Genomic DNA, 12539 nt, shown 5'->3' on the forward strand with positions numbered 1-12539 from the left:
TGATAGCATTAAAATGCTTCCGTCATTCCGCTCGCCTGAACGACCGTGTGTTGCCCAAGGGCACCTCAGCAGGGCGGATGCCGGCACGCGCTGCAGGCTCGAACCCGGGCTCCTCGGTGCAGCCGATGACTCGTTCTAGCGACAGAATAGAGAATTCTGAGGGGAAAGTTCTTGAGCGGCGCAGCTGAAGTGGAACCTCAAGAGCCGTGTCATTGCTCTCCGGTGACAAGTGGGCCTGTTTTTACACCTTCCTTCTAAATAAGGAAGCGGCCTGACAGACATATGACCACCGGGCCAATTTGGGAGCAGCCCGAGCGGCCCGTCGCTTCCCACGGCCGCTCAGTGCCTCCAATAAGGCTCCACTCCATCCAGCCCAGCCGTGACAGCACGCTTCCTCCCTCCACTCTCCACACACTCGGTGTTTTTCCTGCTGTCAGCACCCTCTCCACCCTTGCATTATCCCGGCGGTGAAGTCAGCATGATGTCATCCAGGGATGCGATATCCCTGGCGAGGTTGAAACTGGGTTTTCGGTGAGTGGTAGAGGATTCATCCTGAACTCTTACGAAAAGGGAGACCGAGAGAGGGAAGAGAGAGAGAATCGGGGAGTGAGCGCGCGCGCGCGCGTGTGTGTGTGTGTGAGAGGGGGAGAGAGAGGCGCGGAGGAGCTGCAAAACATGGTAATCACCAGCACCAACATCACCATCACCATCACCATCACCTCCAGCTCTGCCGCGCACTCTCCCGTCTCCTCTCCTCCGCTGCGCCGAGGCTTGCGTTTCATGCCCAAAGCCCTGATCTGCGCTCCCAAAATAACCCGCAGCCAGCATGCCGAAGGAAGCAAAACAAGAAGAGCGGTATTTTTAGGGTCATTAATTTCGACCACGTGGCCCGAAGGTAAACCGGATGGCCGTTGCGCAAAGGTTCCTCGTCAGTATGTCCTGCGAGGCCGGCACGCCGCACTGGACGCTGACCGCCGCGGTTCTCCTGGGCTTCCTGCTGGGGATCGTGTCAGCGTACCCGCTACCGAGCAGCAGGACAAACGCAACTTTACTGGAGAAACGATGGGAAACCCTCTTCTCCCGCTCGGTGCTGGGGATCTCCGGGGAGAAACCGGAGCAGAACTGGGAGAGTGACTATCTGCTGGGCATCAAAAGAGTGCGGAGGCTCTACTGCAACGTGGGCATCGGGTTTCACCTTCAGATCCTCCCCGACGGCAGGATAAACGGTGTACATAATGAAAACCAGTACAGTGAGTTATACCTCCACCAATGTAATGCAATAGAGGCAGAGTCAATAAGCATGGTTCTGTGATGAGCAGGCTAGTCTACCCCCTCTATTCATTTGCATGATCATATGTCATCCGACTCTGAGGGAGCATTGAATTTCTTCCACGGCAAAGACAAATCTATTAAAAACAAGTATCCATCAGTGCTGGACACCCCCTTCCTCCACCTCCTCTCCGAGCGCAACCATGACATGAATGTATGGACGCTTTTAGACACGACTTATTTTTACGCAGCGTTGTGAGGGCGGTCCAGAGACCCGGCGGCCGCTCGCTCGCGTCAACGCAATTACTGTAATTGTCGAAATAGCCGCGATGCGCTTAATTGACACGCCGCGCGCGCGGAGGCGATGGGGAGATGGGGTGACAGAGATGCAGAACAAAGGCTCGGCGTGCTGCGCAGCAATCTGCAAGGTTACACCCATAGACGCAGAGAGAGAGAGAGGGAGAGAGGGAGAGAGAGGGGGCACAAGGCTTCAGCCTCCGAATTTAACGGTGGACCGGCCCGGATGCTGCGTGGCGTTTAATTGCTTCTTCTCTAATACGTGTAATGTCCGTGTCCTCTTCAGGTCTAATAGAGATCTCCACTGTGGAGAGAGGAGTGGTGAGTCTCTACGGGGTGAAGACGGAGTTGTTTGTCGCAATGAACAGCCGTGGGAGGTTGTACGGAACGGTAGGTATGCACAGCATTTCATTTATTCTCCAGCAATATTGGTTAATGGGGTCCTGAAAATAGGAGGCGCTTGCAGCTTGATCCAGCTCTTTTTATTAGCTTGTATTTTGGGATGGGGGCTGCGCGCTGTATCAGGTCCGAGCGACCTGGCAATTATGTGTTGCGAAACCTATATATTTCAATTTCATCGGGAATTTCTGAAGCCCTATTTAAAGCGGGGGCAAATAATGATGAGCTTAACAGATGCGGGGTTCAGTGATGTGGTGGTGTGCGCGCGTGCGTGCGTGTGTGCGTGCCTCTGCGTGTGTGTGCGTGCGTGCCTATGTGTGTGTGTGTGTGTGTGTGTGTGTGTGTAAGGGAGTGCGTGCGTGTGTGAGTGTGTGCGCGTGCGGAGGAGGGAAAAACCCCTGACGCAAAGAAGCCCGTCAGCAGAGCTGGAAATCGATTTTAACTCTCAGGCGTTAATTTAACGGCACAGCGCACATTACACACGTCAGACCTCAGATCAGCAGCAGAACAGAACTCCTCCAGAGTGGACAGAACAGAGTTGCAGTAGAATTTTAGTGGAAATCGTGGAGAAATGCGACTAAGCCTTTAACAGTGTGACCTTTGGACACAGTGTGGCTGTTTATGGTTCTTGGTTTGAAGGAGCAACCTTCACTTTCTGCAATTGCAGTTCTTTGTGCTGAAATGTATGTATGTGTGTGTGTGTGTCCTTTAGCACCATCTATTTGATTCACTATGTCCTAAATGGCTGAAATTCAGATGTCTTAACAGACTTTAAGACTGTGATAAACATATTAAACATATTCCACTAATTCCCAGCAAACCTTTGTAATGCTGTTAATCTGGTATAAGTGACATTGCTGCTGATGGGTGGTTTGAGTTTATTTTCTTTACTCAGGTATGTTACTATGAGTTTTTATTTCCACTTACAATAAATGTTGTCTTAATGTTTTTGTGCTTTAATGTTTGACAACGACACAGTGTCGCAGCTGAAATCAACTTGTCTGGAGTGATAATTCAGTTAAAAGTGAACACACAGATCCGGCCTATTCGTGGTCTGAGTGCTGATAACCTTTAGATGTGATTAGTGAGGGTTATTAATACATCCAGGTTTGTGGGAGGGGGGGGGGGGGGGGGGGGGGGGGGGGGGCAGCAGACGCTGCGGTCAGTAGATCCACGCTGACAAATGGCTGCTGCTCTGCTCAACACGTGCGATCTGCTCGTGAGTGATGAAGCGTTAGCCCGCGAGCAGGCGCATAATCTGATAAGAGATCGAATTAGGCCACATGCTCGCTGACTGCTCGCCGCTGTGAGTCATGCATCGTCAGCGCAGCACAGCGGAGGAGGCTGTTGCACGGCGGTGACGGGGTTTTAAGGGTAGCTGGATGTATGGATAAATGCACTTGTTTCCTTTTTCATGCAGCGAGGCATTTGGATGCTGCCTTCATATCGCTTTGCTCAATATGAAGCTGGGTGTTTATGTGGGATTACGGATGAATCAGGATGGATATAAGGTGTTAATTACTCTGTGTTGTGCCAGATTTGTTAGTACTTCCAGTCTATTTCATGCTAAACTGAAGCTTATGCTGCTGCTTAATTACAGTAGCTCGCTACATTGTCTGTAGCTCCGTCTGTGGCACCTTCAAATACGGACGTTGTCTTGAGACCTTCAATGAAGTCTCTCTCTCTCTCTCTCTCTCTCTCTCTCTCGCCGCTGCAGACAGTCTTCCACGACGAGTGCAAGTTCAAGGAGAGTTTGCTCCCGAACAACTACAACGCGTACGAGTCGCTGGTGTACAGAGGCTCCTACATCGCCCTCAGCAAGCATGGCCGCGTGAAGAGGGGCAACAAGGCCACCACTGCCATGACTGTGACGCACTTCCTACCCCGAATATGACGAGCAAAAACAAAAAAAAAAGAGAAACACGCAATAACAAACTTATTTGCACATGTGGAGTATTTCCCAGGTAACATAAATACCGTATACATACGTACAAACAAAAGACAAAACGGACTGTAAAAGAAAGAAATACAACTATATCTGATAGTATTTATTCAAACTTTATATGTATATTTGGGTAGCTTACGTTGTAGAGAGTGATGGAAATGCCATTCTTTGCTGCTTTTATGATTTTCATGGCGTTGGTACTGGACGGCGTTAGACCCTCGGTTTGATGGGCGCCTGCTGGGAAAGAAAGGCATACGTTATTACCTCAAAGCAGCACATCTGGAAGAGAAGAGGAGGAAGGAAAAGCAACGCGTGCATGACATTTCTACTGTGTTTACCTCTAAGTGTTGTGGTCGGCGCCCGTCGAGGACTTGGACGTTTCCCACCCGCCGTCAGGGCAACTCGAGCAGCTCCTCGTGCTCGGTCATGAGGCGGCGGTGCCTTGAATTCCTACTTGCAGCCCCCTTTACCCTTGGATGCGAGAAATGAGGCGCTCGGGTCGGAAATAGGAACGAAACGCAAGTCATCCCCTCCCTCAGACGCCACCGGCCCAATTCCTAGAGGGCCACAGGTTTCTCCACCTTACTTTCCTTCCGTAATTAGATTAATTGAGTCATTGGGAGTCTCTGCCGCACAGGATCCAACTGAGTCTCTTCTTAATGTGGGAGGCTGGGTTTAGATTCAGCACTTGACACCCCCGTCACGTCCGAGGGAGCTTTGACAATCCCGGGTTATTTCTCAAATGTTGTATCTGGAGCAGGCTCAGAGTGCGTGAGCTGTGGGCATGCATGTGTTGTTTTAGGTGTATATGCGTACGCGCTTTACTTTGATTTTGTGTGCGTGTCTTTTAATGCGGAGCAGACTCTTATAGGCCCGACTCCGAAGCACCATTTCTGTCTGTTCCCCCCTTTTAGTATAAGTTGGTGCTGTCTGTTGCATCTGGTCTGTAGACTTGACATTTGGTTGTTGATGATTTACTCATTTATGAACTACTTTGAATATTACTTTGTTGACTTTGTAGCAAAGGCGACGCCAGGTTTGGTTTGGAGATATGTGGCACCTACAGTAACAGGCTGGAGCGGATGACACTGATGTCAGCGTAGCGTTAATATGCGTCGTGATCCTGGGATTTGTGAGCAATACGTCAGGGAACTGGGCCTGTGTGACGTGTGGACGATGTGGATTTCACCGATATCGAAGCTGTTTGTTCTTCTTTTCTAATGGGTCACTGAGTCTGAGAAACGGGAACGGCAGTGTACCTGAACTCGACATCTGCTCACGTATACATACACACTGGGCCACCGCAGTGACGTTTACCTGCTGATTTATGGAGCTCTGCACCTGTTCGCGCTGACAAAGTGCAACGAAGAGCCAGGAACGTGTGTGTTTTAGTGTTGAAATGAAGCAATGTGCAATGAAGCTTGACTTTGGATCTTTGGATCTTGAACTTCAGAACTTGACCCGCAACATTCTGCAAGTAGCAAACTAGCAGCAAAACGTGACGAATCAAAAGTAGCCCGCAGTCACATGCGTTCATCTTTTACCTCATGCCCTTTCCAGTAGCAGAGACGAACGTGCAGCGTCTCGGTCAGAGCGAGCGTGCACGCGCGCGCCGGGTTCTGCTTCCGCCAAAGCCACAGCGCAGATGCTATCGGATTAATTAACCTTGAGTGTGGGATGAAGGAGCAGCGTCCGACTGTGCGAGCCGATGCACTGTACGCTCGCTTTCTTGCGGGGGAGGAGAGCGAGGCGGGAGGCACGGGGTGAGGCCGCCGAGCTGGCGGTTCACGTAGCAAAAAGGAATCACATGCTTCCATTAGGAGAACAGGCTGTCTAGTAGACTACATACTGTGATACTGTCATATTTAATGTTTTAAAACAGCAACGTCACTGGGTTTGATCCTGATCATGTTGCTCATGTTGATGGATCAGCCTTCATCGTATCAGTATTATCAGAAAACGATCGCCCGTAGCTCCGTCTGTAGCTTCACGGAGTCCGTTGAGGAGATATTTTGACTCACTGTGTCAAAATATGCTAAAGGTGCAACTTTTTTTGTAGGGTGCATTTGAATGAGCGAGGGCACGTGCTGGTTTCCCTTGCTGTGCTGTCATCGATGCTGGATGACTGGTGCGATCGAAAGGCACTGATGGCTTCACTGTGTCACTTTCTGTGCGTTCTTCTTTTTGATTTGCGACGCCGTGTTTCAGAGGACACCGTCGGCACAAGTAGAGTGGGAACTGCGGAGCGCGAGGAGCAGCAACGTCTCCCTCTACGACCTTTGCATGATATTATTTCAAGGCAGAAAATGTTGTATAATACAGCAGCAACTGAGAGAAGATAGTAAACGGCAGGAGAATCTCACCGTTCTTTATTAACCCTTGCTCCCCCAGTTCCCTCATTATGCAGACGGAGTTGTGAACGGGCCACGTGAGCACGAGAATCCAGCGCGTGGGTCTCGTCCCGGCGTCGTCCCCGTTCGGCCGGTTTTGAATTGTGTTGGTTCACAGGGAAGCTGGAGGTGTGTGGGGTTGATCTGGGATCAGGCGTGTGCGCGTGCGTGTTTGTGTGTGTCCCTGTGTGCCGGCAGCCTTTGTGTTTCTCTCTCAGTTTTCTATTCCTGCACTGAGGGGAGAGTGCTTCCTCTGAGTCCCCCTCCTCTTTTTGAACATATACCTCACCTTCTGCCTTAGTTCCGATTATTGAAAATGATTGTAAATTAGTTTGAAACAACAGACTTCTCCAATCATTTGTTTCTGAAAAAAATATGATGATGAGTACGTAAAATACTATATTACAAATGGTTTTCCTTTTATTTTTGTACGTATGTGCTGTGCACAGCAGTCAACTGTATTCCTGAAATGATAATAAAAGAAGTTTTGTAAAAGCTGCTGTGATTCTTTTCAACTTTGCAGATGTGATCTGCTTCATATCTCTGAACAGCAAATGACACAGAACTGATATTACCAGAAGAATCAGTACCTTGAGCTACAGTAAAGACATTTTCAGTCGAGTACCATAAATCAGTGTTTAGCGCCCACTACTGGTGAAATGCAGCAATAGGCCCGAGGGGAACGTGGATGAGATTGAGCGGAAGCTTATATATAGCGAAAGTTTTTCTGGACATAACTATAAAACTTAAAAAACAGACAAAATATACGTTACTTACAGAAGTGTTAAGTGTTTTAAAGTACAAGTAGTCGCTGTTTTAAATTCTATTTACTATAATAATAAATTATATAATAATGACTTTAATAAATAAATTTAATAATGTTAGTTAACTAATTACTATTCATTTTTAAAACGAACAACAACAAAAAAGTATATGTATACATATTAACACTTTTTTGAATAAAATAAGAAATAATGAAACTATAAAAACACTAAAGATAAAGTTATATAGCTGTTTGCGTTGTTTTGAAAGAGAGACTTCATACATTTAACTTGAGAACAAGGTTTGAATCATTGCACCAAAATAATAAATAGATCATAATAATATTTTGACTAGAAATGAGAACTAATTTCCACGTGTCATTCAAGCGTGTGAAGCTCAATAACCAGCTCATCCTTTCACAGCCACGTCTTCATGCTCCTCATCAGACGTTTGTTTGCCCCATGTTTGATAAAGACGAGCCTTTTATTTAGCGTCAGAAGGATCCGTTCCCTCCAACCATTCATGGTTTCCGTCTAAATGTCTGTTAGCTGTGCATCAACATGCAGAATTTGGGTCATTTTGGTAAATGAGTTAGCCGGTTCATCAACCCTCTGTTTAAACAGGCTTCCTGGACTTTCTCCTCCTCCAGTAGCGGCCCGCACTTTGTCCTGCGCGTCTGCTCCGCTGGTGGAGGACGAGCATGGGATCCCCGCTCACCAGGCAGCCGGCGTTCCTCTCTCTCGTCCTGTTCTCTGTACTTGTGTCCGTGCTGGTGGATTGTCGAGCGATGCTCATGAACGTCAAGCAGCGACCACAAGAAACGCAGCAGAGGCGCTTCCACGCGGGGACGCGCGCAGAGAGCGTCACTGCTGTGGGTCGTTTCTACCTGGAGCTGAGGAAACCAGTCAAAAGAGGCATCAGTAAATACTTTGGCGGTGGGTCTGTCTATATGGACATGCATTTATTATTTATAATAATAATAATTATATTATTTATTAAGCACTAATGAATTGTGTCCAGAATTAGTGTCATCTGCTATTAATATTATTCTGTGGGTGTATGAAATGTTATGTTAAATGTTAATTATGTATTGAACTTGCAAATAACTTTACCGAAACATTAAAAAGCTTTATTTAATTTATGGATTATTATTTTGTTTTATTGCAGTTAATTTGCCAGTGGGAACAGACAGAGTCAACGTTGTGTCTATAAAGAAGCGGCTCCTCTGTATCAACTCAAAGAGGAGGCTGTACAACTCTGTGAGTCCTCACATCAACTTCTAGGCTGCAGGGAAAACCTTCTTATTGAACGCTTTGGTGTTTTGTTCCCTTCCTCTGCTGAACAGAGGCAAAAGGACACGGACGACTGCCTCTTCTACCACATTTGGTTGGATCTGATGAAGCACCGGGCAGCGTTTGACCCCACAGGCAGGTCTCGGCTGCTCCATATGATGAAGGCAGAGTTCCACACCGCTCACAAACCGCCTGACGCCTCCTCCGCCCCCACGGAGCCCTCAGTAAAACGGAAGCGAAGGAGCGAGGAGGTGAACCCCTCAGATCCGTTAGGGTCACACCCACTTCCCTCACATGCGGCCAAATACAGCAAAGCTCCAGCTCACGGGCAGCACGAGCAGGACCAGGCCGGTGCCGTGTCCAAAGAAACCATCGCGTCCTGTGACGACCCGCTGCGGGTTCTGCAGTCGCAGGGGCCCGTCAGCCCTGTCAAGACTAACATTGCAGAGTGGGCAGAACCGCACTAGGGCGTCCTGTGTTATGTCACGGTGTCTGTACAGGTCTGTACCTGTAGGTGCTTCGCGTTTGTCGATTGCACAGAGCGAGAGAATGCTTTTATAAAATCCTTGGATCAATTATTATAATAATTTTTTTTTTTAGAACCGAACTGTTTCCTCTGTTACATCAGCACAGGTCATCTGTTGAAATAGCAGATGAAGGATGAGTTTGGCAACATTTGACATAATCACAAAACAAATTTGTCCTTCAACCTCCTTCCCCAGTTAAAATTTAAACCTGGGAACAGAGGTTGTAATGTAATTATGAATATTTATGCACAAACTACAACCAGCTGGTTTGTACCATTGTTACTAAAGAAAATACTTTCACAATAAAAGATGTCAGGTGCTGGACACCGGTCGCAGCAGAGAAATGGTATTTATTTATTAAAGGTGTTAATTGCTTTATTTCTTTAACATTTGTAATAATAATCTGTTTATGCAGAAGTGAAAATAAATATATCTACTCTGCTTTGTCTTATATTTGTACTGGACAATCCACTTGACTGATATAAACATGGTTTTGATATTTCTGCCGAGACGCCATTGAAGGATGTGAGACTCTGTGTCTGAAGTGACTAATCTTTCACCAGCTCCTTCCTTTCTAGCAAATCATTGCACACTAAAAATAAAACACCACCCGGTTTGGGGGTGGGGGGTGAGGTAGGGGCTCTGTGCCCTTTCCTCTCCTTTAACATTCATTTAATTCAATTCAACCAAAGTTCATCGTTTGCTTTTTCAGGTATGATTTCATGTGTTTTTGATGTGGTTTTGGCCACAGACATGACCACAAATGTCAGCGATCAGCAGCAGCTTTTAATGTTCAACACAATCTTACATCACTATAATGAAGACAGTTTTGCAACTGGCAAATAGTAGATGTGGGCAAATAAAGTCTTATTTTGCACAGCAAATAAATACATGACGTGGAGAGCGGAAACCTGAATTTCTGCTGTTACAGAGTTTTATTAGACATTGTGTAAAGTTGTCTTTGCCATAAAATGTTACACAGCCCAGTCACTGCACAAAAACAGTATGTGATACAATGTTACTGTGTTACAGTCAAATTGAAGTCGACAGGCTGCTCTCTCACAGCTGAAGAAGAAAACTTTGCATTCTCTCATTGAGGAACAACTGATCGCTGCTTGTTGAGGTGATTAAAGTTACGGATCTCCAACGCGTCAGAGCTGTGGCTGTTTGTGAGTCCGCCCACAGTCACAGTAATGAACAACCAGAGAGCAGCAGTGTGATGAGACTCTGAGGTCACATGGTTGTTCTGTCTAATGTAAACCTGAGTCTGAGCAGCTCCGCCCTCCGTCCCTGCATCCACAGTAACTTCCTCCTACTGATCCGTGCGTTCCCCCCTGTGGACGAACACGCAGTGCATCTTGTGCAGCCTGAACGCGTTGTCGCCCTCTTTTCTCAGGGTCACTAGAAACCGAGACAGACCCGTGTTGGGACTCAATGAGAACACGTGGGCTTCGTCGCAACCCTGAGGCAGAGAACAACGCAGCTCCTCCACGAAGTAGCGGACGGCCACACACATGTAGGCCCCGTGGGAGGCCACCAGCGCGTGGGCCGGGACCCCCCCGAGCCCGTCGCCCGCCCCCCCCTCCACAGTGCTCCCTGCTGGGCCACCGCCCTCCTCTGAGCGATGCCAGTGCTCGGTACCCATTCGCTGGAGCATCTTCTCCATGAACGCCCGGATGCGCTCCTTCACCTGAACAGAGAGGAGGTCGGGCATCATCCTCTGTTTGCTTTAGACGCCAGTAGAAGTGTCGATGTCACGCTGAAGCTGCAGTTCTCAACCTGATGCAACAACCTGTCCCCTCCCTGACGAGAGGAGGGCTCCTGGTCTGAACCAGAGTTAATGTACAAACCAGGGCATAATGGATGATGCGTGAAGTAGATCATCCTTCCTCCTGGTTCCCCCCCACATACACTCTCATCTCCTACTTAAGCCCAACACAAATAGGTCAGAGATAAACAGTAACTTTTTATCGCTGTTAAAGGACAAGTTCATCCTCAAGCAAACTTCATATGTGGTCACAAGTCTATAAGAACATATTTAAATAATATTACTTTTGCAGCTTTAAATTGTTGTTTTCCTTTTTTAAACAACAATTTTGATGCAACATGTGGACACTTAATTTAAATTACAGTAAACAACATATCCACAGTTGGCACTGTGAGCAGTTTCAATTAATAAGGAGCCTCTTTATAAATGAAACCATTCCTCACCTGCTCCTGAGTCTCACCATTAGGAGGCGTGAAGCCTGGAAACGTCTGTCCAGCTGCCTCGGCCATGTCTCTGACGTCCTGCACCCGTCGCCCCTCCGCGTCCCCGAAGCTCTGGAAAGTCAGCAGTCATCACCACACACAGGCAAACGCTTTAATGAGAAAATGGAAAAGAGGAGGTTTCACTCACTATTTCTTTCAGTAAAGGCTCACACACTATTTGAAGACCAGAGGAGCTGTTGTTGTACTTCATTATGGCCTCAGCAGTCTGGTGGAGCGACACAATCACTTCATCACATGCCAATATTTATAATAAAAGAAGAAAACTTTTTGTTATAATTAAGTTTACGGTTTTCTCTGACTGACTTTAATAAACCTAAATCTTTTGATTATGTCTTTAATCTTGAGTTTCAAGCGACACCGTACCTGCTGCACCCGCAGCATATCACTAGAAAACACGTTGGTGAACTTCACATCCTTGAGGTAGCAGCCTGCAGCCTTGGCCTGATGCAGCCCAGTGTCAGACAAGGGTAAATCTATAGATTGTCCTGGGTGGAAAAAGCCAAGATACAAGACACAGAGAAATATATTCAATTATTTAGAGAATATGCAATATGTATTGTCCATACATAAAAAATAAAATCCATAAATCCTTAATAATACTCAACCTTGTAGCAGGCCTTCTTTGTTATACTGTGTTTCCCCGCTGCAGGAAATAAAGAATTTACCAATTTCAAACAGTTTTACTGAAAATACTTACATTTTTAAAACGTTTCACAGAATTTACGAAAGTCTCAATGATCGATCATATTAAATAATCAAGCTGCACAGCTTTAGGATAGATTCTGAGGATCAACTGTTCATTCGTTCATCACTGCTGACACCTAGTGGCCTTTAGGGTGAACTACACACTGAGGGCTAATGAAGTGGACTGGTGGCCGTGAACGCATTCACAGTATTGTTATCTAGACGTTTATGGTTTATAGTTTTCACGCTAAAAAAATTTTGAAACAGCCCTATTGGTTTGATTGCTGAACTTCACACACGCGCACAGTTAGGACACGCGAACGTCCCCTTCACTTACTGTCGAACCAGGGTGAGAGCAAACGTCAGCGTTCTCATGCTCTTGAGGTTAAAGACGGAGTAACAGCGCATCAGCTGAGCTGCTCTTTAACACCGGTGACCTGGAAGCGCAGCGTTACAGTAACTTTATTCATCCTGCGACTCGGAAGAGAAAGATGGTGCACGTAAGTTCAATATGTTGGGACAAAGTGTCAAAAACAAATCATATGTATTATTATTTTTGTTATGCCCCTTTTTGAAAGGTCGTGCTTACACCAGACACCAGACTGCACCTGAACTATCCACGGAAACGTTACAGGAGAAGAGCGTCTTCTGATTGGTTGAGATAAGACAGAACTTCCGGAGCACAAACACTCTACCGTCGATC

At 46.9% G+C, this 12539-nt stretch overlaps 3 protein-coding genes across 4 annotated transcripts; 2 read left to right on the forward strand and 1 right to left on the reverse strand.

Annotated features, from left to right (window-relative positions):
- The first annotated feature begins 553 nt into the window (after window positions 1-553).
- LOC114857058 (fibroblast growth factor 6-like) lies at window positions 554-6795 on the forward strand. 2 transcript variants are annotated; one of them, XM_029153143.3, is made up of 3 exons: window positions 554-1250; window positions 1853-1960; window positions 3683-6795. In XM_029153143.3, the coding sequence occupies exons 1-3, from the start codon at window positions 905-907 to the stop codon at window positions 3931-3933; spliced, it is 705 nt and encodes a 234-aa protein (XP_029008976.1). In that variant the 5' UTR covers window positions 554-904; the 3' UTR covers window positions 3934-6795. The 2 variants fall into 2 exon arrangements, with proteins under 2 accessions (XP_029008976.1, XP_029008977.1); XM_029153144.3 differs by having other exon boundaries at window positions 561-1250; window positions 1853-1956.
- LOC114857057 (uncharacterized) lies at window positions 3808-9322 on the forward strand. The gene is made up of 4 exons (XM_029153142.3): window positions 3808-3929; window positions 7686-7997; window positions 8230-8321; window positions 8408-9322. The coding sequence occupies exons 2-4, from the start codon at window positions 7763-7765 to the stop codon at window positions 8819-8821; spliced, it is 741 nt and encodes a 246-aa protein (XP_029008975.1). The 5' UTR covers window positions 3808-3929; window positions 7686-7762; the 3' UTR covers window positions 8822-9322.
- A 325-nt stretch (window positions 9323-9647) lies between these two features.
- Window positions 9648-12268, reverse strand: LOC114857067 (probable fructose-2,6-bisphosphatase TIGAR A). Its single transcript, XM_029153164.3, has 6 exons — window positions 12174-12268; window positions 11758-11795; window positions 11516-11637; window positions 11280-11357; window positions 11093-11203; window positions 9648-10571 (listed from the first exon to the last, which is right to left on the reverse strand). Exons 1-6 carry the CDS (start codon window positions 12242-12244, stop codon window positions 10194-10196), a joined length of 798 nt encoding a protein of 265 aa, XP_029008997.1. The 5' UTR covers window positions 12245-12268; the 3' UTR covers window positions 9648-10193.
- Window positions 12269-12539: the final 271 nt, after the last annotated feature.

This window comes from Betta splendens, chromosome 6, assembly GCF_900634795.4.
Source record: "Betta splendens chromosome 6, fBetSpl5.4, whole genome shotgun sequence".
NCBI lineage: Eukaryota > Metazoa > Chordata > Actinopteri > Anabantiformes > Osphronemidae > Betta > Betta splendens.

Excerpts from the sequence above, each read along its gene's own strand:
- LOC114857058 (XM_029153143.3), top strand. The coding sequence starts at position 905 with ATGGCCGTTGCGCAAAGGTTCCTCGTCAGTATGTCCTGCGAGGCCGGC. Across the intron at positions 1,251-1,852 it reads ACATAATGAAAACCAGTACA|GTCTAATAGAGATCTCCACT; the intron begins GTGAGTTATACC and ends TGTCCTCTTCAG. Across the intron at positions 1,961-3,682 it reads GAGGTTGTACGGAACGGTAG|ACAGTCTTCCACGACGAGTG; the intron begins GTATGCACAGCA and ends TCGCCGCTGCAG.
- LOC114857057 (XM_029153142.3), top strand. The coding sequence starts at position 7,763 with ATGGGATCCCCGCTCACCAGGCAGCCGGCGTTCCTCTCTCTCGTCCTG. Across the intron at positions 7,998-8,229 it reads CATCAGTAAATACTTTGGCG|TTAATTTGCCAGTGGGAACA; the intron begins GTGGGTCTGTCT and ends GTTTTATTGCAG. Across the intron at positions 8,322-8,407 it reads AGAGGAGGCTGTACAACTCT|AGGCAAAAGGACACGGACGA; the intron begins GTGAGTCCTCAC and ends TCTGCTGAACAG.
- LOC114857067 (XM_029153164.3), bottom strand. The coding sequence starts at position 12,244 with ATGCGCTGTTACTCCGTCTTTAACCTCAAGAGCATGAGAACGCTGACG. Across the intron at positions 11,358-11,515 it reads ATATGCTGCGGGTGCAGCAG|ACTGCTGAGGCCATAATGAA; the intron begins GTACGGTGTCGC and ends TCGCTCCACCAG. Across the intron at positions 10,572-11,092 it reads ATGGTGAGACTCAGGAGCAG|GTGAAGGAGCGCATCCGGGC; the intron begins GTGAGGAATGGT and ends CTCTCTGTTCAG.